Source organism: Calonectris borealis, chromosome 12, assembly GCF_964195595.1.
Source record: "Calonectris borealis chromosome 12, bCalBor7.hap1.2, whole genome shotgun sequence".
Classification (NCBI taxonomy): Eukaryota; Metazoa; Chordata; class Aves; order Procellariiformes; family Procellariidae; genus Calonectris; species Calonectris borealis.
This window is the reverse complement of record NC_134323.1, coordinates 6,759,765-6,783,418: the sequence shown is the minus strand read 5'-3', so window position 1 is coordinate 6,783,418 and position 23,654 is coordinate 6,759,765. Positions and strand designations below refer to the sequence as shown.

The 23,654-nt window shown below is 43.7% G+C and overlaps 2 protein-coding genes across 2 annotated transcripts in view; one reads left to right on the top strand and one right to left on the bottom strand.

Annotated features, from left to right (window-relative positions):
- SALL1 (spalt like transcription factor 1) overlaps nt 1-3,197 on the bottom strand; it is a 14,821-nt gene extending 11,624 nt beyond the window's left edge. Inside the window, exon 1 of the mRNA XM_075161167.1 lies at nt 2,972-3,197. Within this exon, the coding sequence (XP_075017268.1) occupies nt 2,972-3,047 (76 nt within the window). The 5' untranslated portion in view covers nt 3,048-3,197. The remainder of the gene's footprint in view (nt 1-2,971) is intronic.
- On the top strand, nt 212-23,654 carry LOC142087013 (uncharacterized). Its single transcript, XM_075160719.1, has 6 exons — nt 212-308; nt 1,282-1,625; nt 1,784-2,906; nt 13,022-13,123; nt 20,274-20,624; nt 22,388-23,654. Exons 1-3 carry the CDS (start codon nt 212-214, stop codon nt 2,792-2,794), a joined length of 1,452 nt encoding a protein of 483 aa, XP_075016820.1. The 3' UTR covers nt 2,795-2,906; nt 13,022-13,123; nt 20,274-20,624; nt 22,388-23,654.

Below are 23,654 nucleotides of genomic sequence, written 5' to 3'. Positions count from 1 at the left end.
CAGTAAGAAAAAAAAAAAGCAAAAAAAAAAACCATGCTGTTGCAGTCTGATGAACTTTTTTCCTATCGATCTTTAGGTACGAAACCATAGCAGAAAGTTTTAACAAACCAGAATTCAAATCAGATGCAAGAAATTTTCACGGGGCCACTCTATTCATTCGCTCAAAATACCGCCCAGCAGTACCTTACTGCAAGTGTCTTAAAGACTAGCGATGCTAAATTTGCTGATCCCTGCGCAAACCGTAGATGAATTAGCAAACCTGAATTCACAGTATGAAAGGAGAAGAACGGAGCGCTTGGAATTTCGAGGTTTTGTTTAGCAATTTCAAGGCATATAATGCAAACTCGTCCTCACCACAGCTCACCCACCCTGCTTTGCTCGAGTGTGAAGCTGCTGCCAGGGCTAGGGACCCCGGAAAGGCGGAGGGGAGCTCTATGCTAATACTATTTCAGCGTTCTGAATCCTGAAACACCATTACAAAACACACCCTCTAGGCAACTTGCTCAAAACTTATCGTCTAAGCATGTAAACCAGCCATAACCTAAAACCATTACTAGAGAAGGGCGGGGGGAGGCTGCTACAGATTTTATAGTAAAGCACACTGCTTTTCCTAGGAAACCGGTCGGTATTTTTTAAAAATAATAAACTTCGTTATTTACTTATTTAACTTACGATAGCCACACAAACTAAACAAAAGCTTCACTTCCATGCCATCATTTCAGGCAAAGTCCAACTTACTTCAAGTACATCCTTTAGCAACAGGCAGGAAAGCTGCTCAGTTAACATTCCTTTCTCACACTCCCACTGTCTTTCATTTGAAAATGATGTGCAAAATCAGATCAAAACACTAAAAACTGAAGAAAACGGCTGCTTTTACAAAAGATACTTGGAGGTGTTTTGACCTGTTCCACCTACTAAAAACAAAATAAGACAGCGAATGTCAAAAGATGCAATCATACAAAGTGAAGATGTGAAAAATCCCTCTCTGCTTTCCCAGCAAGATAATTTCCATTTCAGCTTTCCCTTTCTCTGCTCACTTTAAGAAGTTCCAAATTCTTTCAAAGGAGGCCGATGAAAGACAAATAAAAACCTAACGTTTCCCCCAGCTCCTGCTCCAAACTTCAAGAGGAAGTAGAAATAATATCGGAAGAAAAATAAATACTTTTACTGAGATAAGAAAGGGGATTATGCTGAGCAAACGGCAAAACTCGAGTGCACTCACAGCGCACAAAACTCAGCTAAAAAACAGAAGTCACCTCCCAGGAACCAAATGACTTTTAGGAAATGTTTCGGCAGAGCTACGCGAAGCGAGCGCTTATATATTTGCTGGTTTACGAAGAGGGCGTCGCAGGGACTTTGGAAGCCGGCTAAGTGCTCGCAGAGGCAGGACAACATCCCGCAAACTTTGCGACTTATTTATCGCGCGGAACCCAGGACCCTCACCCCGCGTTTCGCCCCCGCGCAGCCGAGGGCGCGTCGCACACGGCACCGCCGCTCCTGGGGCCGCCACCGCGCCGGGCCGGGCCGGGCCGGGCGGCAGCTCGGCGGGCCCAGGGCAGCAGGCACCGCCGCAGCGCGGAGCGGCCGCGGGAGCGGAGGGCCCCGCGCCAACGCCTCCTCGGGAAGTTGCCGGGGGAAGTCCGAGGCGCTTCCGACCGGCGGGGCCGGGCGGCGGAGGGGGCACCGCCGCGCCCCGGCCCTCCCTTACCTGCCCGCCTGAAGCGCTTCTGCCCCGCGGCGCCCTCCGCGCCTGCTGCCGGCGGGTCCCCGCGCAGCCCCCCAGCGCTCGCCCTCCTCATGGCCGCTGGGGGTCCGGCCGGCCGGCGGCGGCGGGCGCACGGGGGACGCTGCCCCCAGGCCGGGCGCCCCCACCGGCCCCCACCTTCCCGGCCGCGGCTCTCGCCGACCACTTGTCGCCCCGCGTCCCGGTACAGGTACGGGCAGGGGCACGTCCCCTCCACCGCCCGCCGGGCTGCGCCGACGTCCTCCGGAATCCCCCTTCTCCCGGAGGGGGAGGGAAAAAGGGGGAGGAAGGCAAAAAAAAAAAAAAAAAAAAAAAAAAAAAGGCAAAAAAAAAAAAAGATGTTTCACACGCTCCCTCTCCAAATCCTGGTGGACACAAAGCCAGCGTTTATTCCTCGCTCACCGACTTGGAGGGGAGGGGGAGACGGAGGAAAAAAAAAAAAAAATAAAATGCAACCTTAGGGAGATAAAGCAAGCCCCCGTGCTGCTCCGAGCTTCCGCGCTGGCGGCCGCGGAGCCCCTCTCCGGCGCGGCGGCTGCGCGGAGCCGGGCACGGCGGCGGCGGCAGCTCCCGGGACGGGGCGATCCCCCCCACGGCCCGGCCCGGCGGCGGCAACTTTTCCGCCTCCAGGAAGCTTTTGGTGCAGTCGGAGGCCGGGACTGCTCGGCGGCGGGGCAGCGTCCCCCGCTCGGCGGGAGCGGGGGGTGCGGGAGCGCTGGGGTCCGCGGGGGTGTTGCGGGGGGGGCAAGAAAGTGGGTGCCCGGGGGGGTTTTCCGCCCCTTTCGGGGGGACGGCGCGAGCAGCGTGTGTGGCCGGACGGGGCATCCGTCCCGCGGGGCTCCAGGATCAGCCTCCCCGCGGCAGCCCCACTTTGTTCCTCCGCTCCGCGGGGCGCGGAGAAAGGCGCGGGGGGCGCGGGTCCATCTCCCGCGGGCTCAGGATGCCAGACCGCCCCGCGGGGGGAGGGCGGAGGGAGAACATCAAAAAACGGAAAGAGTTTGGAGTTTCGTTAAGAAACAGGCGAAACAAAACGCTGAGTTAAAAAAATAAAATAAAAGCCAAGAACTTGGATCAAAACCCCAGAAGGAACCCCCCCGCACGTAACTCCGGGAGATCCTGCTGTCCCGCTCCGCTGCCCGGCGCGGTCCCGTCTCCCCGCAAGGTAAGTTGATCTATTTTGTGTGTGTTTGTGTTAAAATGTGTGCGAGGGAGAGGAGAAGAACTCACCATTTCGCTGGGATAACAAGGCCAGATCGGGGTCGGATTGGAAATGCTGAGGCTTCGCCTGCTTCCTCCGCGACATGCTGGCTCAAACATCAGCTGGGGCAGAATAAAAAATTACTAAAAAAAAATCTTCTCAAAATTACGGAAATCGAGCCTCCCCCCCCCCAGCCTCCCCAATCCTCCGCGCACCGCGCATGTGTCCTGCTATAATTATGATTATCAATAATGCATTGCGATTAATCATAGAGGGGCTCTTTGAAAGGCGATTGGCACATGGCCAGCTCTATTCAAACCAGCTCGCCTTAATCAATTAGGCGCTGATTTGCTGGAGACCCTTGTCTCTCCGCCGCTCCCACCCAATGAGTCGATCCATGTGGCAGGAGAAGGGGCTGGATTTCCCCAAAGCTGTTTGGATACAGTTTAACCCTCTTAGCAACCAGCTGGGGCTGCATCGCGCCATCCCGGTTACTATAGGAATGTGTCTCCCCTCGCCCCTTCCTCCAGCCCCGACGGGCTCCCCTTGCCTCCCTCCCTCCCTCAGTTTTGCGCTGCATTTCTCTTTTTTCTTCTTCTTTTTTTCATTTTATTTAAAAAAAAAAAAAAATGCTTCCCACCCCCCCCGCCCAAAGCCCGACCCGCGGAGGGAGGGCAGGGTAAGCAATAATCGATCGAGGGGAGGACGCACGGCTGGGGGGCTGTCGGCGGGGAGCAGCGGGCCCGGAGGGGCGGCCCCGCACCCCGGCGGCGCCCGGCAAGTGCCTGCGCGGGGAGAGCCCCGCTCCCGGCCCCGCTCCGGCTGCCGCCCGGCCCCGCGCACTGCCGCTCGCTCCGTCCCGCTGCTGCAAAAAGTTTCGGCTGGGTTTTTTTTTTTCTTTTTTTTTCTTGTTGGGTTTTTTCCCTTCTTCTTGTCCCCGCATTTGCAAATAAAGATCCATTTTCGCCCTCCCCCAGCTCTCGCCCGCCTCCCCCCCTTCTCGTTCCATATATCACGGCCCCGAGGGGTGCTGAAAATAGGAAGGGTTTGTTTTTTACCTCACACATTCCCAGGACAATTAGGGCGCCGCTGGGAGCGGCGGGCGGACCAGGCGGCCGCCCCGCCCCCGGCCGCCGCGCCGCGCCGGTTGGCTGCGCCCGCAGTCAATCCGCCCGCCACCGCCCGGGGAAGGCCGGTGCGAGCGGCGGCGGGGCCGGGGCGGGCGGCGCGCCCCGCTCCGCGGTCCCGCTCCCCCCCGGCGCCACGGGCGCCTCCGCTCCCCCATCCCCCGCGGGACTGCCCCGACTTTTGTTTCCCCCTCGGACGCGGCAGCCCGCGCGGGAGCGATGCGCATCTGCCTGCCGGAGGCGCCGCCGGCCGTCCGCAGCCTGGCGGGGGGGCGCGGAGCGGCCCGCGGGTGCCCCGCGCAGCAGCCTCCGCCGGGCCGGCCGAAGTCCGCGGGCTTCGGCGCTGGGCTGCGGGCCAGTGCAGAGGGGCTGCCGCCGGGGCTCCGCGGGCAGAGCTGACCCGGTCGGGCTGCCAGTGTGCCCGTGCGCTCCCCCGGGTCGCTGTTTGTGCCTACTCCTGGTATTTACACCAGCGGGACCGTGCAGGCACTGCGCTCCTGCCATGTCACACATCATGCATCAAACTCTTACGCCCGGGTGTTACTTCCAGAGGAGGAACCTCCTACAAAAAAATTTCACGATCTTGAAATAAAAAGTACAGTTGCAAAGAGGCTACAGACAATGCTATCTTTAATATCTCGTATATCCAAGGATACACGTACACTGTGGATGAATGGCGTGTGTTCCCCCTGTGCTCACGACGCGCTCTGCTCTCCGCACCCCTTCGCGTGTCACTCTGGTCCGTGCACGAAAAGTTACTCTGTGAAATACTCTGAGCTGGGAGAAGCGGGAGCGCAGGCGATTTCTTTCCCTCCACCCTGACCCATCTAGTGCTCTCTCCTCCCACTCCCCCCGCTGGATTATTTACTCTTCCGTAGAAGCTACTCCTTTTTCCCGTATTAATATTAACAAACGCTCGGTAAAAGCAGGAGGCTGATCAGATACAACTCATTTCAATTTCAAATGAGCCGGTAAAACCTAGAGAGCGAGCGAGAGGAGAAGGGAGAGAGGGAGAAATCTTCCCATTCGAGGAACCGGCTCACTCGCGTTTTCTTCTCATTATTAAACGAAAGAGACTGTAAAACGTTTAGCAAGCAGGGTGAAAAAAACCAACAGCCGCAAAAAACAAACAAACAAACGCATACGAACCGAAAAAGCCTCCCAGGTGCCACTCCAGTATTTAGTCCGCGTTGCAAAGCGGTCACTGACGCTTCTTTTCATTTCTGCACAGGGCGAGCCCCCTCCCTCCCCGCAGCATTTGGTACAGTAGATTTTGAGAAAAAGACAAACGAAGCTATCAGCGGGGATGATGTTGAAGAATGAAGATAATAATGTTGCTATAGGTGGTACTTCACATGACATTATTTTTCACTGAATATTTAAAGAGATGTTTCGGCAGAGATGGATACACTCAGCGCAGGCTGTCACCCTCCTTTACCCTGAGACAGTGGGAAAGAAACCGAACCTGAACGTATAGAAACGCACACGTTACTTGTAGCTAGCCACACGTAGATGCACACAAAATACCCACGCGGATCTATTTACACATCTGTGTCTGTATTTCTAACTGTATCAATCACTCCATTAGCTTCCCACGGTTTCTAATCTAGCCGTTCTCCCCAAATTATTCGCGTTTACAATTTCATTATACATTTGTCGATTAAGCTTAAGACAAATTTCCCCAGATGCGCAGTACCTTTGCTTCGTGGCTGGAAAAGGGCGGCCGTGGACTGGTAATTAAAAAACAACAGCAACAACAAGGAGAAAAACAGTAGTTGAGAGAAAAAGAAATTAATCTGGAGAAATTAAGTTTTGTAACTTTTTTTTTTTCCGTTTCTCTTCTCCCTCGCTAGTGTATAGAGCGGCGCCTGGTATTTCATCTAGGACCGCTTGATTATTTATTGTTTGTTTTCCTCTCCTTCGCTGGGGGCCGGGAGGGGTGGGGAAAGGGTGGGGGCAGAGCAGCATTGCCAGGGCTAGAGAAAAATCGGTCTTTATTGTTGTTGATAGCAATACATCAATTAAACGTCATTGTCTCTAACAGAAGTTGTGAGAGTTCACAAGCGTAAATACTCTGATCTTGGGTTTTCCCTCTCGAAGCTCCAAATGACAGTGACAGATATTTTTCCCTCCCCGCCACACCTTGGAGATTTTTTTTTTTCCCTCGGATTATTCTTTTTAATGGAGGTGGGAGGCTTTCTAATGTGCTTCAATGCAAATCAGCCTGGCTGGAAGACACCCGTGGTGGGGATCGATCTCCAGTTCATTGAGATGAGCACTGAAAGGAGATGGTAAACAGGGGATAATTTGCAGTTCATTCTGCTGAGAGACGATTTCAATGAGATGCAACACACTAGACTGGATTATTGTTATTAAGGTTTGCGATCAGACACAACACCCTTAACACGCAGGGGTTAAAAGCTACCCAATCCCCACATAGTTATAATACATCGTTAATAACGATCTGGGGGGGAAATCCAATTGATTTCATATTTTCTGCAAATTTTCACCTCCGGAGCAGCTCGGAGGGCGGACTGTGCGCGGAGGCAGCGGCTCCGCCGGCGGAGGCAGCCGGAGGGTCAGCCCGACCTGCGGCACCGCGGCGGCTGCACGCTGCCTCTGCACGGGAGTTAAGGCACTGTCAGGAAAAGGCTTTCTCTGTGTAATCGAACCATTCACATTTTCACACTGCAAAAATACCCGCTTTTCAGTTAGCAGGGCAGTTGCTCTTTTTTTTTTTTCCCTTCCCCTCTCGTCCTCTCCGTCTTCTATGTTCTCCTTTTGCCTTTTTTTAACTAAAAAAGATACACTGCACAAGAGTTTCAAACGTCGCTACAGCTGACCTCTCCAGTAAGCCCTTTTTCAGCTAACACAGGTTACATATATTTCAGAAATGTGTGTAATTAGGGGCTTCCAGATGCTGCAGTCAGCTGGGAACTTGGCTTTGTGCTCCGATGTATAATAAACTTTTGAGACAGTCCTGGGGCGCAGCTACCCAGGGGCAGCCAGCACCAGCTATCTGGAATTGTTTTATTATCAATAGCCTGGATCACGCTATTCAATACGGACATTGCAAGTCCTGTGACCGTGTGGGCTTAGGTATGACTACTTTTGTGGACATGCTGTCAGCTCCCTCCCCCCTTGCCCTCTTCTCCTTTTTTTTTAAAAATTTATTTTCTAATGATAATTCCCCAGAAAAAAAGAAGGGAGGGGGCAGCAGAATTGAATCCTTCTCCATTATTACTGACAACTAATAATTGATCATTGCTCACAAACACAAGCCTTTAGCCGCATAATTGAATCGTGAGCAATACGGGTTGAGCTAAAGGAAAAAGGAAAAAAAAAAAGAGAGGGAAAGAGCCTCCCCCTCTCTCCCCAAATCCCAGAGAATCGCAGTGATGGGGAACTCCCCCGCCCCCGAGATAAAAATGAACATGACTAATGCCATAACCGGCCAAGGTGGGATTATTTAATTAAATTCTTTCTTTACACATTTGCTGCCTTTTGTTTGACCTGATGGCTGGCAAATTTTTACACCTAGCTGTCCCTTTTGAGTTTATTGATGAAGGTGCTTCTGAAATGATTATCAAGAGATTTACAGCCATCACTACCCACCTACGGGAAAAGTAGTAAAATCAATCCCTCAATCAATCAGACCCCTCTGTGCATATCTTTTTAATCTGCTCTTTTAGCTGTTTTATTACAACACGAGCATTAAATATGTTTGTTTCAAATTTAACACGAATGCCTCCGAAGGACTCTGTCAATTTAGACATAAATCATGAAGTAAACAAGCTGGATGGAAAATCTTCTTTCGCGGGCAAGAGAGTTAAAACCCGAGGAATAACAAAATACTAACAATATCCCACATCAGTGTATAGGCAACTATTCTGTACGTACAGCCCACAAGGCAGAAGAAAAATATACAGAAAGATAAATATGCAGCACTGCAAAAGACTTTCATGCACTTTTACATGACTACACAGAGAACCTAGAGAATCCTAGTAATTACAAATACTCTCACATCCTAAAGCCTATCATTATTTCCTCTATTTGATATGTTTTTTACAGCAGAATGTCTTATTTCCCATGTTAAAAAAATAAAATTATTTTTTAATTAAATACCATACACTTGAGAAAATGTCTTGATTTCAATATTATTATTGATCCCAAGGTATCGCTGCTCTATCCTTTATATATCTTTTTTTTAGGTTAACGAAATAAATTAGAGGCTATTTCAGGTATGCTGCTTAGGTCAGAAATCTTTCCGACCAATTTGTTACGCAGTGGTCATCATGTATGGACGGAATGAGTCTATTAGTTCTATAGAGAACCAAGATTTTTATTTGATGCCACAGGGGAAGTTTTCTCTGCAAGCCACATGCCTTTACATCACAGTTTAATTTTTTTTTTTTTTTTATATCCTAGTGTATCACAGCCAAATAAAGCTACCATGTGCCTCCACCAGAAAAACAGAAGTTTAGAAATGAACTGACACAGATTTCTCCCTAGATACAAAATTTTAAAAACCATTCTGGGCTGCAAAGACATCTTCCAAAGACATATTGTGATGTCTCTCATCACAGAAATAACTCTGGGTAGAACAGAAAAAAAAGGGGAAAAAAAGAGACACCGAAATATGTACATGTCAAAAAAAGAGTCATGAAAAAATACATCTGATATCGGATGATGAGATATCACTAGCTAGCAGTCAAGGTTTCCTCCAAATATCTTGCTTTAAGAAAAGTGCCTTTATACAGTAGGAAGGCGTCACTGTCACAATTGCTCTGCACCCAGGTCACAAAAGAGTCTTAGTGTTGATTTTTAAAAAATTATCATAGCTATCATTTCTTTAACAAGGCACTATTTAAAATAGTATAAAATATGGAGGTGGGAGCCATTTAAAAGCAAATGAAGGAGTAGGACTGAGGGTTGTATTTTCCAGGATATTTAAGGAAAAAAATGTGTTCTTAAAAAAGTGTTCCCTCAGGATTTACTTACCTTTGAAACAAAATTACACAAAAATTCTGTAGTCTGTCAAAATACAAATAGAAGGCCAAAATTTCACATGGCAATTGTCTGTGAAATAGAACATACAGATGATTTTCTACAAGGTAATCATCTAACAAAGTAAGACCTTAAGTAAGACAACCTTAAGTTGTCACAAAAAGACTTTCACTGTCAAATCAGATTTACAGAGTGTGCATTTTTATTTACATTTTAAGGTTTCATTTGTAATCTGGAGAATATGCAGCAATTACAGGATAAATATGTCTCAAACCTCAGGGGAAATGTTGCCTGTAGAGTCCCAAATTTCTTGACTGGTGAAGTGAACCTGACAACCCCTCTCGTTTTCATGACATATTTTTGATTCAAATTCAGTGGAAGCATTTGTAAGTACATACATTTTGTTTGCATAATATTGAGGTGCCCTGATTAATGCATGGTGTTTACAACGTGAAAATTGTCATACTCTCTGCATCAACACAAGAAGCTGGCTTGGCAGCCGCTAGTTGCAATAAAGTAAATGCCTCATGAATAATGTTCTTCTTTCCATGCCTGAGCTAAGTAAGAGTCCTCACAATCCACCTTTTGCCCCCGGTTTGGGCCAGCCTGTTAGTAGTAGAATTGGTCTGCAACAGCAGTGTGCAAAATGTATGCCTCTGAGTGTAAATGTGTGTGCTCACAGGTCTGCACACACATTATCTGCGTCTTGTGGGGAGCCCATTTCCTCGTGGAGCAATCTGATCCCCCAGCTGCGTTTTCGCCCTTTTCTTCCCACTAGCGATCATTCAATGTTCAGATGGCAACAACAGCCATCACCTACTTCAAAAGATAACTCCAGGAGTTTCTGATTTCTTAAAACAACTCTGCAGCAGGCAAGAGGGAGAAGAGTTGAGCACTGAGCTGCCAGCCAGCTCTTAGCGAACTATCGGCAGATACTACATCAGTGACCCAGAGGTAGCCTTGAAAACTACTGTTCCATGAGATAGCCTTGAAAACTACTGTTCCATGAACGCAAGATCATACAGTTGCCACCTACAAGACAAAACTCACAATTTCCTTTCCTTCCCTAAGAAAAGCTCAAGTCACAAGATCAAAAAAGCAATCCTCAAAAAGAGACTTTAAAAAGACAAGATCCTTCCTCACAAATCCAGAAACCAGATTTGGGTTTAGAAAAATTGTTTCTGTTCTTTAATGCTTATATGGTAAGCTTGGACTTCCAGCATGGCTGTACAAACTATTTCTTGAATCTCACCGAGTTACATATTCTGTGTTACAGAACTTCACAGAACTTCATATCCCATCTCAAATGGAGTGTCCAGGATTGCAGAACACATTTATTTGCATGTAGTATGCAGCTTTCTGCAGTCTAGTTGGCTCTCCCCAGGACTGCACACAATCATTAAGCTCATCTGAACTCACTCCTAGCCACTGACACCCTAGAAGCACTGCCCAAATAAGAATTTAAAGCTTGAGTAAGTTTTAGATCATACTAAAGGCACTATGTCATGTGCGTATTGCAACAGGCAGAGCAGAAGGAGGAGAATCATACTTGAATATAAGGCAACATAGTACGTTTAGGAAGAACTTGCATCAAACACCAGTGCTTATTCTATATCCGTTTGTAAAACTGCAGGATACATCATAAACTCACTTCTGAGACCACGAAAAGGCACTTTTCTCGTCCTCAGAAGTTTGCAAGGCAAGTGCCCAATCCCAAACACATTATTGGTGAAATTCATCCTTGTGCTGGAAGCAGGGCATTGACAGGGTAGCATGGGCAGTGTTTCCAACTAGAACTGCACGTGAGCAAATTTCCATCAGGGGCTAACTGTGATGATCAAATATGTTGTTTCTGGCCACTGACTGTCACTGCCCCACGCCTGGAAGACACTGTCCCACCAGCTGAGCTGGGGCAATCGGCGGGTGGGCTCTCCCAGTCTGTGTTGCGCTAGCATTAGCAAAAATGTTTGCATGACATCCTCCGCCAGCAAGGGATGGAAATCTCCTGCATGGGGCAATAGTGCGTGGTACGGTAACTTCTTAAGCTGTTCCAGCTGTTTGCAAATAAAATATGTGTCTAAGCCCCCAGTCTATACAAACTGATTTCTGAGAGGAGCTGTATTTGTGCGAGTGTGCCAGATCAGGCCCATTATTAACTTCAGACGAGCGTAAACAACCGTTACATAGAAAAAAGATCTAGAGAAGGCACCAGTGACAATGATTAGCATGTAAATAACATACCTCTTAGTAAGATGTCTTTTGTTAATACGTTTAGTTGACAGTTGCATACCTTCGCACTCCCATACATTTTAGGGCTTGAAGTCATTTGCTCTATCTCTAAAGTTTACTCAACCTGGCTTCTGCAGTTGAAGCAGTTTCCATTTTTATGCTGCATGAAAGTACAAGCAAAGCTATATTATGCAAGAATAACAGTTTCATGAAAACATAGAGCCAAACGCATTATAAATGTACTGAATTAAGTGGAATTAAACAAAGAATAAATATGGTTCATTCCCCCCTCCCCCTTCAGAACTGTCCTCTCTGGCACTGTACACGTAATCTCATAACATTGCTGCACTCACTCTGTTCAAGCAGTAGCATTCACTTACTTTGTTTCACTCCCAGAATTTTCTAAGAGCAAAATTCAATTCCAGCCAGTGCTGCTCTCCAAGGGCTGCCAGACCTGCTGCTCCCTTGCCCCACTGGTAATGGATTGCTCCAAAGTAGGACAAGACCTGCCCGTGTTCAGCGATGGGAGTCACACTGAGCAGAAGCAATTAGGTAAACTCAGTGTAAAGGTAAAAAGTGAGATGGACGTGAGCCTAATGGGTGAGAGATAGGTAAATCTACATTCAGGGCCAGCGTTGCCACCACCAGCCACGCAGAGCATGCAGCTGCCTAGGGCTGCAAAATGTTTAGTAACACTTTCTTGTGCTAGTGACTGTGCCTTGTGAGGGGCCTACGTTTAATGTTTTGCCTAGAGCAACAAAATCCTGTAGCTGGTGCTGGTTGCCATGTTCAGGGCAGCCTGCAGGAATTGCTTGCTGGTGACGGGGAAAGCACTCACTGCTTCCCTAAGCAAAACAACCGTGACATTTTAGGAGTACAGCGCCTTAAGCCACCTGTTCAAATCTGCTAATCACAGGTAATCTTGGCTTTTCAAGGGGATGACTCAAAGACGATATAAATACTAAATAACCAAAGACAAAAACTTTTACTGGAAATTTGCATCCTTTTTTTTGTGATAGCACACAATTATTTTTGCAATAATTGTAACCGGTAACACACTACAGAAAGTTCTCTTGGAATTGACTTTCCTTTCAGAAATGAACTGTAGAATATGCTTTGCATTTCTTATTATTCTGCTTCCTTATTGTCATTCTCATAAAATCAATCAAAGTGATAACTGGAATGTCTAGAAACAGCCAGAATTTAATCTGGAAGAATTATACACAAGTATATCAGCACTGGAAGTGTATCTGCTTAAAGGAGTTATGTATCACTACAGAGAATGCAATGTTCTGTGCTTGAAGCATTGGCATATATCTACAAGATTATACTAATTTCAGTGTAGAAAGATGGCATTATGGAATACTGCTTGGAAGCATGCATGTTATAAAACTAAAAATAAATATATGTTACCAAATTTGAAATTAATTGAAAATACTTTCATTTTGTGACAAACCATATTGTAGATGTTTACATTGCCTTCATTAAATATTAGCCATAAACCCTAATCTAACCCCACATTTTGCTAGGCCCAAGACTTTGGGGAAATCCAGGTGCCAGCCCAAACTTTTAGCTCAGGCACATGACCAAATTTATCTAGCTATCAGTAAGGCAGCACAGACCTGCCCAGTGTTTCTACAGACAATCTTTTAATAGGTCCCTTTCCAGCTGGTGTATGAAGAGCCCTTTCTACGTGGGATATGTACTCTTTTCTAGGGTGGAAGAGAGATCAGTTCCCTTCTTTGAATGATTTCTTGTTCTGAACTGCAGAGACCATGCTGGAGGAGTTGAGGCATCACCAAACAGGAGAGGATACAGGTGAGATACTGCTTTCTATAGCATATAAGGCTCTTTCTACACTAGAGACATCCCTTTGACTGCCAGTCCTGGGCCCCCCATTGAGGTAGGTAAGTCCGCAGCAGTGGAGCCAAGGACCAGGGCCAAAATGGCCTTGGAGGCACTTGGCCTCAGTGCTCCAGTGGTCCGGCTTGCCTGTGGATCCTATGATTTCAAGATGTCCAGGAGGTTTGTGTGTAAAACTTGTCATCCTCTTAGAAGAATACAAAGGAAATTTTGTAAAGTTTCCCTCAAAGCATTTTTTCAAACCCCGTGGATGTTACTGGATAGGGATTTAGTCTATCCCAATAAAAACAGTTGAACTTTTCAATACATAGCACACAAATTTATGAAGTGGCTCAACTGCAATGTATTCTAAGTTCCTTGAAAATGAAAGGTTGGACCAGTTGATCTTTTGAGGTCCCTTCCAACCTGGGCTATTCTACGATTCTATGTCAGGGCAACACAATTTTACATTGGGCTATACTATTTGCATATTTACTCCTTTATGATATCTTTCCAAATCAAATAATCAATATAATTTGGACTTTATTGTGGAAAGAATGAAGCTGCTTGACTGACACATGATGGTGAACTAACTGCATTAGAAGCTCTGGCTCTTTTATTTCTCTTTCACTCAGAAAACGGCAAAAAAAATCTGGATTTGTTCTGTACAAAATTGCAGTACTGCAGGCTAAAACTTTCCTTCTCAATCTAAAAACTTTCCTTCTCAATTTAAATTCATTTTAAATTGTTATGCTTTACAAACTTCCAAATGGGATTCTAATTGTTGACAGACATTTTACATTACATGTGTCTATCACTTTGATTTAATATGCATTTTCAATGAAATTTAAAAAAGGCCTCTAAGGTGGCAATTTAACTGCAAGACATGCTGTGAATTTTAGATATAAAAAAAATCTAGTTTTCAAGGGTTTTTTGTATATGTGAAAATGGCCCTCCAGAAGGAAAAAAAAAAAAACCAGAGAACGTCTGTATGGCTGAATTATCAGAAGCTAAATATCTCCAAGAATATTACCTACTGTTTTAGTCAATCATAGTCATCAGAGGCAAACCAGGTTTTACATTTATGCAGCATTTCAGTAGTGTACTTCAAAAAGTATTAACCATGAAAGAAATAAAATGTATTTGGAAATCCTATGTCTGCTTTATTACATCTCATGACCTGATTTAATTTTCCTCTACAGAAAACCTGCATTGAAATGTCTGTAAGTAATAGGTACTTCTTGTCAACTTCGATAAGAGACATTTGAAAGGAATTCCAAATGTATTCTGAAAGATAAGAGCAAAGCTGGCTTTTCTGTGTCCCTGAAAGAGTGGAAACCAGACCTAGGAGAGCATACAAGCTACAGAAGAGACCTGTTCTATATCAAGTCTACTTTTGAAATCATCGGAACTGTAGTTAATGTATAGGCCCTAAACTATAGACACAGCACAGTGGGAACAACTCTGCAACTTTTGCTTAGAATTCGTTAAACAAAATATTAGCCACTTTTAAATACTTGCATTTTCTTCATAACTTTAATACAAACATCTTGGCTTTGGCTTATTTTACATAAATAGCTTTAGATCATCTTGTTTTAGTGGTCCTGCAGGATGTCCCAAAACCTACACTTGATGGCAAGAATAAACATTCATTAAACTTCAAAGGCTGCCAAAAAGTCTAGTTATTTTGATTTAGGGGAATCATTTAAATTAATCCCTATGTTTGTGTAGAAAATATGTAATGTAATCCATTTCTCTGTCTCCAGCTTCAAGTCACTTACCATTGGAAAAAAAAAAATTGCTTTACTAATATTTCCTGTCTTGAAAAACCAGGGAAAAATGAAGACTTCATATCTTTTTAAAGAATTCTGGCTTAGCGACATTGAGAAACAAATATTATAATACACAACTGTGTGCTTGTATCTCTGCATAACTTCTGTTAAAACTAACACACACAATAGAATTCTTCAGTGGGAGCAGTAAACCCAGATTTTATGTGTGTGTGCGCACGTATATGTTTTGTAAATAACCATATATATATTATATATATATATATAAAAAATCTCTTTTTAGCGGAAGAGCCGATTACTTTTTTTTGAGTGGCTTTCTGCCTTAGCACCCCAACTCAGCTGAGTACTGTTCTGCAACAAAAAGCTCATGCTCACCTTTGTAACATATCTTCCTTTTTGCTGAGCCCCTCTTAACATTGGGCAGAAACTTTAATAGGATGAAGAGCTTGGTTTTTAATTTAATTTTTACTTCAAAAATAATCCACTCCTCAGCTGAAAGAAGTAAGTCGAGCATGCTCTGTCAGAGGCACTGAGGAAAGAGTAGGAGTGAGAACCTCAGCTATTGTAAATCACTGCAATGCCACTGAAGCCAATAGGACGACGTCAATTTAGACTAGCTGAGGTTGTGGCCTAATATTTGGGCTGAAATGTTGAGGCTATAGCTGTATCCCTGTACTGTATAAATATTTGTTGAAAGCTGACTGTTAGGGTGCAGGGGGTGGATTGCTCGTCAGCAAATAGCTAGGACCCTTGTCTTTTCACCTTTCTTGAGAAAACCCTTCAATTTTTGGGGGGTGGAAATTTTGCCTGGGTAAAGGGATATGATCCTTCTTACTTTGTACAGGGATTATACTGTATACAGTGAAACAGTAATTTTCATCTGGACTTTTGAACTTGCACCCATCTGACTGTCCTACACTGATTCATGCAATGTACTGTACATGAATGACCAGTAATGTTTACAAAATGAATTAGTTTGACTCCAACTCTCCAGCCAGAAAATAATCAAAGTGAAGAGCCAAGCTATTTCTGAAATTCCAGCTTCACTAGCTAGAGACTGCGTGCTCTGTCTCGCTAATCAGCGTATTAATGTAAAATGTACATGTTCTATACTGGCGGACAGTTAATAACAGCAGTGATTCTGAGCAGGCTACACACACTATTCCACGCCCATACTGCTCTTGTGTGATGGGCAAGTCTGATTGCAGGGTATGGCGCAGAGACAAAGAAAAAGTGAAAATGTCTATCAGTAAGCAATTAATCCACACGTTGTAGGGTTTTTTTTCCCCTCGAAATTAAATTCCAGTTAACAATTTATTTCACTTCTTTCAAAGACAAAGTTCATAGACATTTATTCAGGAGTTGTCTTATGCAAATATTTTTAGTAGGATTATGCAGAACTGGTGTCCCTAAAGTCTTGGAGGCTCTGGTTTATTTCCTCATCAACCATCTTAATTTAAAAATTCAGCAACATCAGAACTATCTTCAGAATAATCTCATCCTATAAAACCCATCAGCCTTTGTTAGATTTAACATAAAAATTACTATGAAAGAAAACAATGCTATTTAAGCATTTTGTTTGGGATAGTCTGAAACTTAAAATGGATCACTGAAATTTCTCTCAGAAAACCAGCCTCCTAATCTGAAAAGCACCACTTCATATAACGCTGGAGATGTCTCGGAGCCAAATTGTTTGCTCCTGTAAACGTTTAGAGCTCCACAGAGGGAGGATATGAAATAAGGCTCTGTTGATTTTCCAGCAGAGCATCTGAACCACTTCCCCCACACCAGTTAGAGGAAAATTAAAAGAGAAATAAACCCTGATTAGCCTGTAAGCTCTTCATTTGATGCAAATTAGCATAACTCTACTGGGTATCTGACTTAAGCAGAGTTATAACGGGACTTACCACCAGGAAGATCTGGGCCAGGGTATTTTAATGGTGGTTTCATGTGGGTGGATGAGAACCTGATTCTTCATCCTTATTCAGGGTGAAAACAAGGAATGCGCTACAGAGCTATAGATCAGTTGAGAAATTGATTTTTTGCAGGGAGGGAAGCTAAAGAGGCTCAGTTCTTCCAAAATTAGCAACCGCTAGTGTGGTGTATAGCTCAGGTCAAATGACAAGTGACCATGATGCTGCCCAACACCTCCCCATCTCTATCACAGCCGCATCCAGCCCCTGTTAGCTTTTATTTCCAGACTAAACTTGCAAATCCAGAGGAGTGGTAAAAATGAATAACATCTGAATAAAATAGCTTGGCAGGATGTCTTTAACGTTACCTAAAAATCAGAGGTTAATAAATGGTTAAATTTAGCTGTAGCTTCTCTTAAGTAGTTTAAACATAAGTCAATATTTTTGTCTTTTGTTGTCTCAGGGTTCCTATAGGAGCACAGAGAATTTCATCAATGATCTTTCCACACTTTATTGCATTATGCCTTTGTACTATTATCCGTCTGTACTCTTATCTAACGTGTTATCAGCCATATGAAAATAACTATCAGTCCCTTCACCCCAGAGCAAGTATCAATAGAAAGAATGACAGTGGCTAGTTTGCACACTTGAAATGGTTTATTTGTTGCAATCCTGTGCACAAGATGTTTATCAGTAAGCACCAGACAGCCATGCAGAAGAAGGAGCCTTAATTCTGTCTGAGACAGCCTCTTATTGCTATTGATAGTTAGCATCAGTGTCCAGTCTGAGAAATGGAAGTGCTGCAGGCAACTTCAGTCAAGACACCCTATTGATCTACTGCTTCCTTTGCCTCCCTGAAGCTAGAGAAGAAAAATAAAAAGGGGAGGAAAAGCTTGCTGTATAAGGGGCAATGCAGCAGTCTATGACTTACCATCATTCAAAAGGGGTGTGTATGTGCATGGATATTCCTGATATTCAGTACCTCAGACAACTGTAAATCACACGCACAGCCATGATAAATATAAATGTCAATGTGTTGGAAATGTCCTTTATATAAGAGGTGTCACTAGAACTACATTTTTAGCATGAAACATTTTTGCTGCTTTTTATTTTTCATTGACTTATTGTGCTTCTGTTATATCTTGTCTAACACAATCAATCTAAAGCATAATATCTGAGAGTCCTATTCATAAATAATACATATTTGGGTCATTTTCATTTGTATTCTACAATGAAGATTTACAAGCCAGAAACAAAACAAGAAACAATGTGTGGAATGCTCTATTCAGTGGATAAGAATATATTACTGTGATCAATTAATCTGCTTTTCTCTGCATTAGGTGGACATCTTTATGGTACATCCATAAGGGTTTATAACTTAGGAGAGACAGAATCAGCTCTAAGGCTCTAACATAAAATGCTTGTACTCAGAAAAGAGAAACTTTTCCAAAGTTTTTTTTTCCAATAGGAAATGTGTTAATTTTGGCAAACTCAACCACAGCAATACCCCATCTATCAACGTAGTATGTCGCTCTGCCCTATATACTACCTCTCATGTTAAATGAAACAAAAAATTGACTACATTATACCATAGCTGAAAGTCAAAATAATAATTCTGTGGATTTCTATAGTGCCATTCATGCAAAGATAGTCACATTCTAATACAAACCATGCAAATTCATCCTATAGGAGGGCAAACCGACACACAGAAAGGTCCCAGCTCCATTTTTTTTCAGCCAAAAGTTAATAGGCAAAATTAAGTAAAAAAAAAAAAAATCTGTGTGCATATAAATTGCAGGAGCAAATCATAACAGGAAAGGTGAAAGAAAGACTTAAATTGGTGTTAGTATACTGATATCTCATATAAGAAACTACAGTCACCTGTGCAGTCACCAGTAGAGCTGGTATTCTGATGATGGGCCATATCAGAGGAGCAGCAGTAACGGCCCAGATATTTATAAATTTGTCCCTCACAGAAGGAGCAAAAGAGGGCTTGGTGAGTAAAAATCAGTCAGTGTTACTTCAGGAAGGAAAGTCAGAATGTGCAAGAACTTTGCAGGCTATATAAGCTGGTGAGAAAAAGTCTGGGTGAATGGTGGGAGCGAGGACAAGGCTGGTCACTGTGGCGGTTCCCCCCTTTGCCTCCAGCACTGCGAGCTGCAGGCTGTGCTGTGCTCGGTGCTTTGGACTGTGGTCCTCAAAGCGGGGTATTGTATTAGTTTTTCAACTCTGGAAATTTGCTACAAGCGCATCTCAGATAAAAAGTGAAATGAGTTTTGCAACTATGGCAAAAAAGCAATTTTTCATTTCATAGGCCTTTTAAAACCCTTTTCAATAGAAAATAAAAATAACAGTAAGGGAAAAAAAGAGGCTACATTTCCATTCCCGTTTTTATAGTTTGACGTTGCAGATGTTTCTGGGTCAGAGGTGAACATGTCTTTAGGTGTCAAAAGATGCAATAACCTGAGTCAAAAATGGCCCAGTCCCCAGAACCGTGACTGTGTGCCAGAATATCCCCACCTCAGAAGCTTGCTGGCAGCAATGTGCTCCAGGTGTCTTACACTACACAGACCTGGTAGTCATTTTAATATTTTCCATGCTCATGTAAATGGACTTGATGTGTGTTCATCAAATGTGGGAAAATCCCACAGAATTGTGTGCCATCTGTTTATAGGTAAAAGGTCTGCTTCGCTGACAATTTAGTGCAGAATCAGAAACCAGAATGAAAGCAAGCAAGCTTTTGTTTTGTTCTGTTTTGGTTTTATAAATCTGAGGCTTAACATCATATCAAAAACCTAACAAAGTTCAAAGGTTCATTCTGTTTGGACAGCAGTGTCCTCTTCAGATGTATGAATATTACCTGAGCCCCATGGAGCTCTTAAATCTGCACCACGTGGCTACAGCCTGCAACCTAGTGAAACCCTGAGCACACACAAGATTCAGCAGGACATGATGAGGGTGCAAGGGCCACGTCTTGGGCAGCTGGATGTCTGCACTGGTGCCCTGGACCAGAAGCCTCTCTGAAATACTAGCTGACAGCATTTCAACAATTCTGGTTGGCCTCAAGTGGGAAACTCAAGCTGCAGCAAAAACTAAAAGGCTGATTTAGAAAAAGCATCAGCTTATTTTATTTAACGCCCAATACCACATTTGCTTTTTTGTTAGAATTAAAGCCAAGTTTAATTCAATTAGTATGGCAGATGCCAATCAAAGTGTCCACCTTTATTGTTTTGGTCTGTTTTAGACAAGATGATCGGACAAAATGCAGTTATGTCTGAGGTCCTGAAAGCAGCTATGATATTAAAAGGAAGGCTGTGGCCACAATAATTTTCAGCATCAGTTGATAGACATCAACCAGTCACCACAAGAGGTATCTGAGACCTTTCTTGTCCTTACGTTCCATCCGCTTGTACTTTTCTACAGAGAACGGATAACCAGACCTGGGAAATTTATACCTGAATATGAGCCAGAGGTTGTCAGAAGATGATGTCCAAGACGGTTTCAAAAGCATATTTTCATTATATCCCATCAGGGAGTGAGATCTTGTCTTGAATGAAAGAAGAGTTAACACAGCTGGCAGAGGAGAAAAACAGAAGAAGAAAACAAATTGACAAAGCTAATCAAATCCAGATATATGCAATCTAAAATCTCAAATGGGATTCAAGGTAAGCTAAAAGGACACTAGAGCATCAAATGCTGTTAAACCATCCAATACAACCTGAAGAGAAGACAGAACAAAATCGCTGTAGAGACATGCACCAGATGATCAGCAAGGTAGGTCAGTGTATCTTCATTGAGATAGGCTCTACTGCTTTACATGGGCTTAACCCTACTCCCAATGGCCTAAATTAGATATTTTAACCTTGCCACCAGCATTGTACTGGGGTATAAAAGTTGAGAAAAAGAGTTTGAAAGTGCCTATGGTCAGTTAATTGGGAAAACAACCGGTTCCCCACAGTATAATCTACCCCATTTGCCAAAAGAGACAACTTTTATATGTTTCAATCAGAAAAGTGCAACTCCTCCAGTAACGTGGCTGAGACATTTACTTTGAAAATGAGGAATCTTATTTCCAAGGTCAGTCTGAGGTTTCCTGGGTTCAGACTGAAATACTTAGTGGGGCCAAAGAAATATTTACTGGGTTCTAGGGAGCAGGGAGTGGATGTGTAGTTTGAACATATTTCAAGTCAGCCTGGGAGGTCTTTTTGTTTTTATATATTTGTGTCTCCTCAGACAATATTTTTTTTTTTTTCCTGAGAAATTGAAAGTGAAGAAAATGATGACATTTTTTGCCAGTACATTCAGCTGGGTCATTTCCTGCATTGAACCAGAGAACCTGCATTATTGGCACCCTTTCCAGAACGTATTTCTTTCCAGTGCATCATATGAAACTGTACAGTCAAATTTTGCTCAAGGGCTGCCATTCCTTCTGTGTTAAACTAGAAGGAGTTTCTGTATAAAGCAATGGTTTGCTTTATGTGACCTTTGACAGTGGGAGTGTTGGGAGAATGACATTATACGTTGTAGGGCTAGTGCTAGGTGGAGCTTCGTAGGCAGTCGTAAATTAAACAGCAGCATTTTACAAATGAGCTCCATAATGAGTAGGTGATTGGAAGATGTGCTACTGCATGCTGGAGATTAACATCCGAATAGAGAAACTATCACATAGCCCAGGAATGGCAGTAAAAGGTTAAAAGAAACATTCAATATTATCAATCATATTAAAAAAAAAAGAGAACTTCTTACAGCTGCCAAAGGAGCTTGGGAGAATTAATGTGTTTGTGTCAAAAAGACTGAGAACAAGTGAAATAGGACTACAGTGATTGCCAGAATCTTACTTGCCTGGAGAGATAACATTGGACATCCAGTTTAACTAGGCAGGTGCCAAGAATCCTCTTGCAGATGCTACAGAGCGGCTTTCAAATATAAGAATGTACAACGACCCCCATTCTCTGGTCCTCTCGATGGTTTCTGTGCTGCTCATTAAACCAGAGAAACATCCAGTGAGGTGTGATGACCTGAAAATAGAGAGGACCTAAAGAATCAATGTTTTAAGTAAAACAGCAATTATAAAAAGATCTACAGCTCCTTCCGTGTAATCAGGTAAATTACCAGGAGTAGCGTAAAGCACCTAAATTGGAGAAAGAGTGGAGGAAGGGGAGTGGGGGGGGGGGGAAGAAGGTCCCTTGGGAGATATCTGATAGGATGCTTAGTCTATGTAGAGGGCAAAAGGTTAAGTGAAAATGAGATGAAGGAATGATCAGATATAGTCAGATCAGAGACAGTTAAATAAAGGAATGTGCTAACCTAAGACAAATGTGAAGAAGCGTGCTTGTGCTGAGTGCGTTGGTGTAGCTGTTCTTCAGCAGTTCCAGAGAGGGGGAATTCCCAGTTCCCAGTCCACATCAGTCCTAGCTGAAGCACTTCCCAGCAAAGAAACAAAAGGGATAAGGACACAGGTTTAAGATTCCTCTCTGCTACTCCAATAGTGTAAAAGGACATTAAAGTGCTTCTAATTACATCTCCACTTTTTGCAGGTCCCTTTTTACTGCTGGTGTGATATAAATCATCCTTAGTGATGAGAAAGAAAGTCCTGCCTCTGCCATCTGTGGTTTTGGACAATGCAAAAGATGCTGTTTAAAGAATATGAAAACAGAAGTACTGAGAATTACTTGAAAGCTGCAAACTTTGTTAGTTGGCTAATGTTTTCATGGGTCAAAGAGCTCTCGTTAGGATGGGTTTCCGTAACAACAAAAAACGTTTGGATGAAAGAGGTGCATAATGTAGCAAATAAATGCTTGGGACGCAGTCTATATAAAACTTCATCAAATATTTTGGTAAATCTCCATTCTTAGCCTACTCAACAAAAATGGCCTGCGACGTTTCTGGACAGCACCAGAAAGCTCAAGAAGTATCAGTACTGACCAAGTCTGGAAATGACCACAAGAATTTTGTTCAAAAGCCTTTGGTGGCTTACAGCCTTTAAATGTTTCTAAGAACAGCCTTAATTTTCTGAACCCCAAGATGAAAATTCAAATTCTTAGACACATAATTTAGAGGTCAGTACTTTTTGTGTTTTCTCAGTAGCTTAATTAACATATACAATTAGACCTGGGAATTAGGAAGGTGGAGCTTTAACTTGTCTGCTAGATGCTAATACCTGGGGAATATCTGAACCGGATTTCTGAAAATAAATTTTGGTGCTCTCAACAATTCTGGTGTTGCACCTTTCTGAGGAGAGAAATTGTTCTAATCTTCACAAGGAGTTTGATTAGTCATGGAAGTCAGTAAATCTAGCTGAACTTCTTATCTTTAAGACTAACACAGATCCACATATATTTATGTCAACTCTAAGCTACAATGAAAGAAGTGTGAGTCTGTAAATGAGGAGTTTCAAATGAAAGAGGTGGTTGAAGCATTTTGACCCTATTCAATCAAGGTCAGTTTTCCTCTGAATTATACCTGTTTCCTTGTCTAGCATGTTAGATACTTTCCAAGTGTCTGTCGACAGAGTTTGTAAGTGGCATTCAACAACGAAGAAGCAAGGAAGCTGCTCGCAAAACTCCCCCTTTTCCCATGTGATAAAAAGCAGCGTTCCAGAGGAAGAGACAAAAGAGCGTTTGGGTCCCAGTCGTATGTGCCTGTGGGAAGGGAGTGGTGAAAAGAGGCCAACAGCTCCGGGAAACAGGGATGGGAGGGAAGAGCTTTATGAGCTAGCAAATGATGGATGGCTAAATGCCAACTGAGAGCAGTACATACAACTTGAGATTGCATTGTTGCGATTATTAAAGGTTATTTTACTTT

What these genes read in the sequence shown, in the direction of transcription:
- LOC142087013 (XM_075160719.1), top strand. Translation starts at nt 212, where the DNA reads ATGCTAAATTTGCTGATCCCTGCGCAAACCGTAGATGAATTAGCAAAC. An exon ending in GGAGCGCTTGGAATTTCGAG is followed by an intron (nt 309 to 1,281) that starts GTTTTGTTTAGC and finishes AATGACTTTTAG; the next exon opens with GAAATGTTTCGGCAGAGCTA. An exon ending in CGCCAACGCCTCCTCGGGAA is followed by an intron (nt 1,626 to 1,783) that starts GTTGCCGGGGGA and finishes GCAGCCCCCCAG; the next exon opens with CGCTCGCCCTCCTCATGGCC.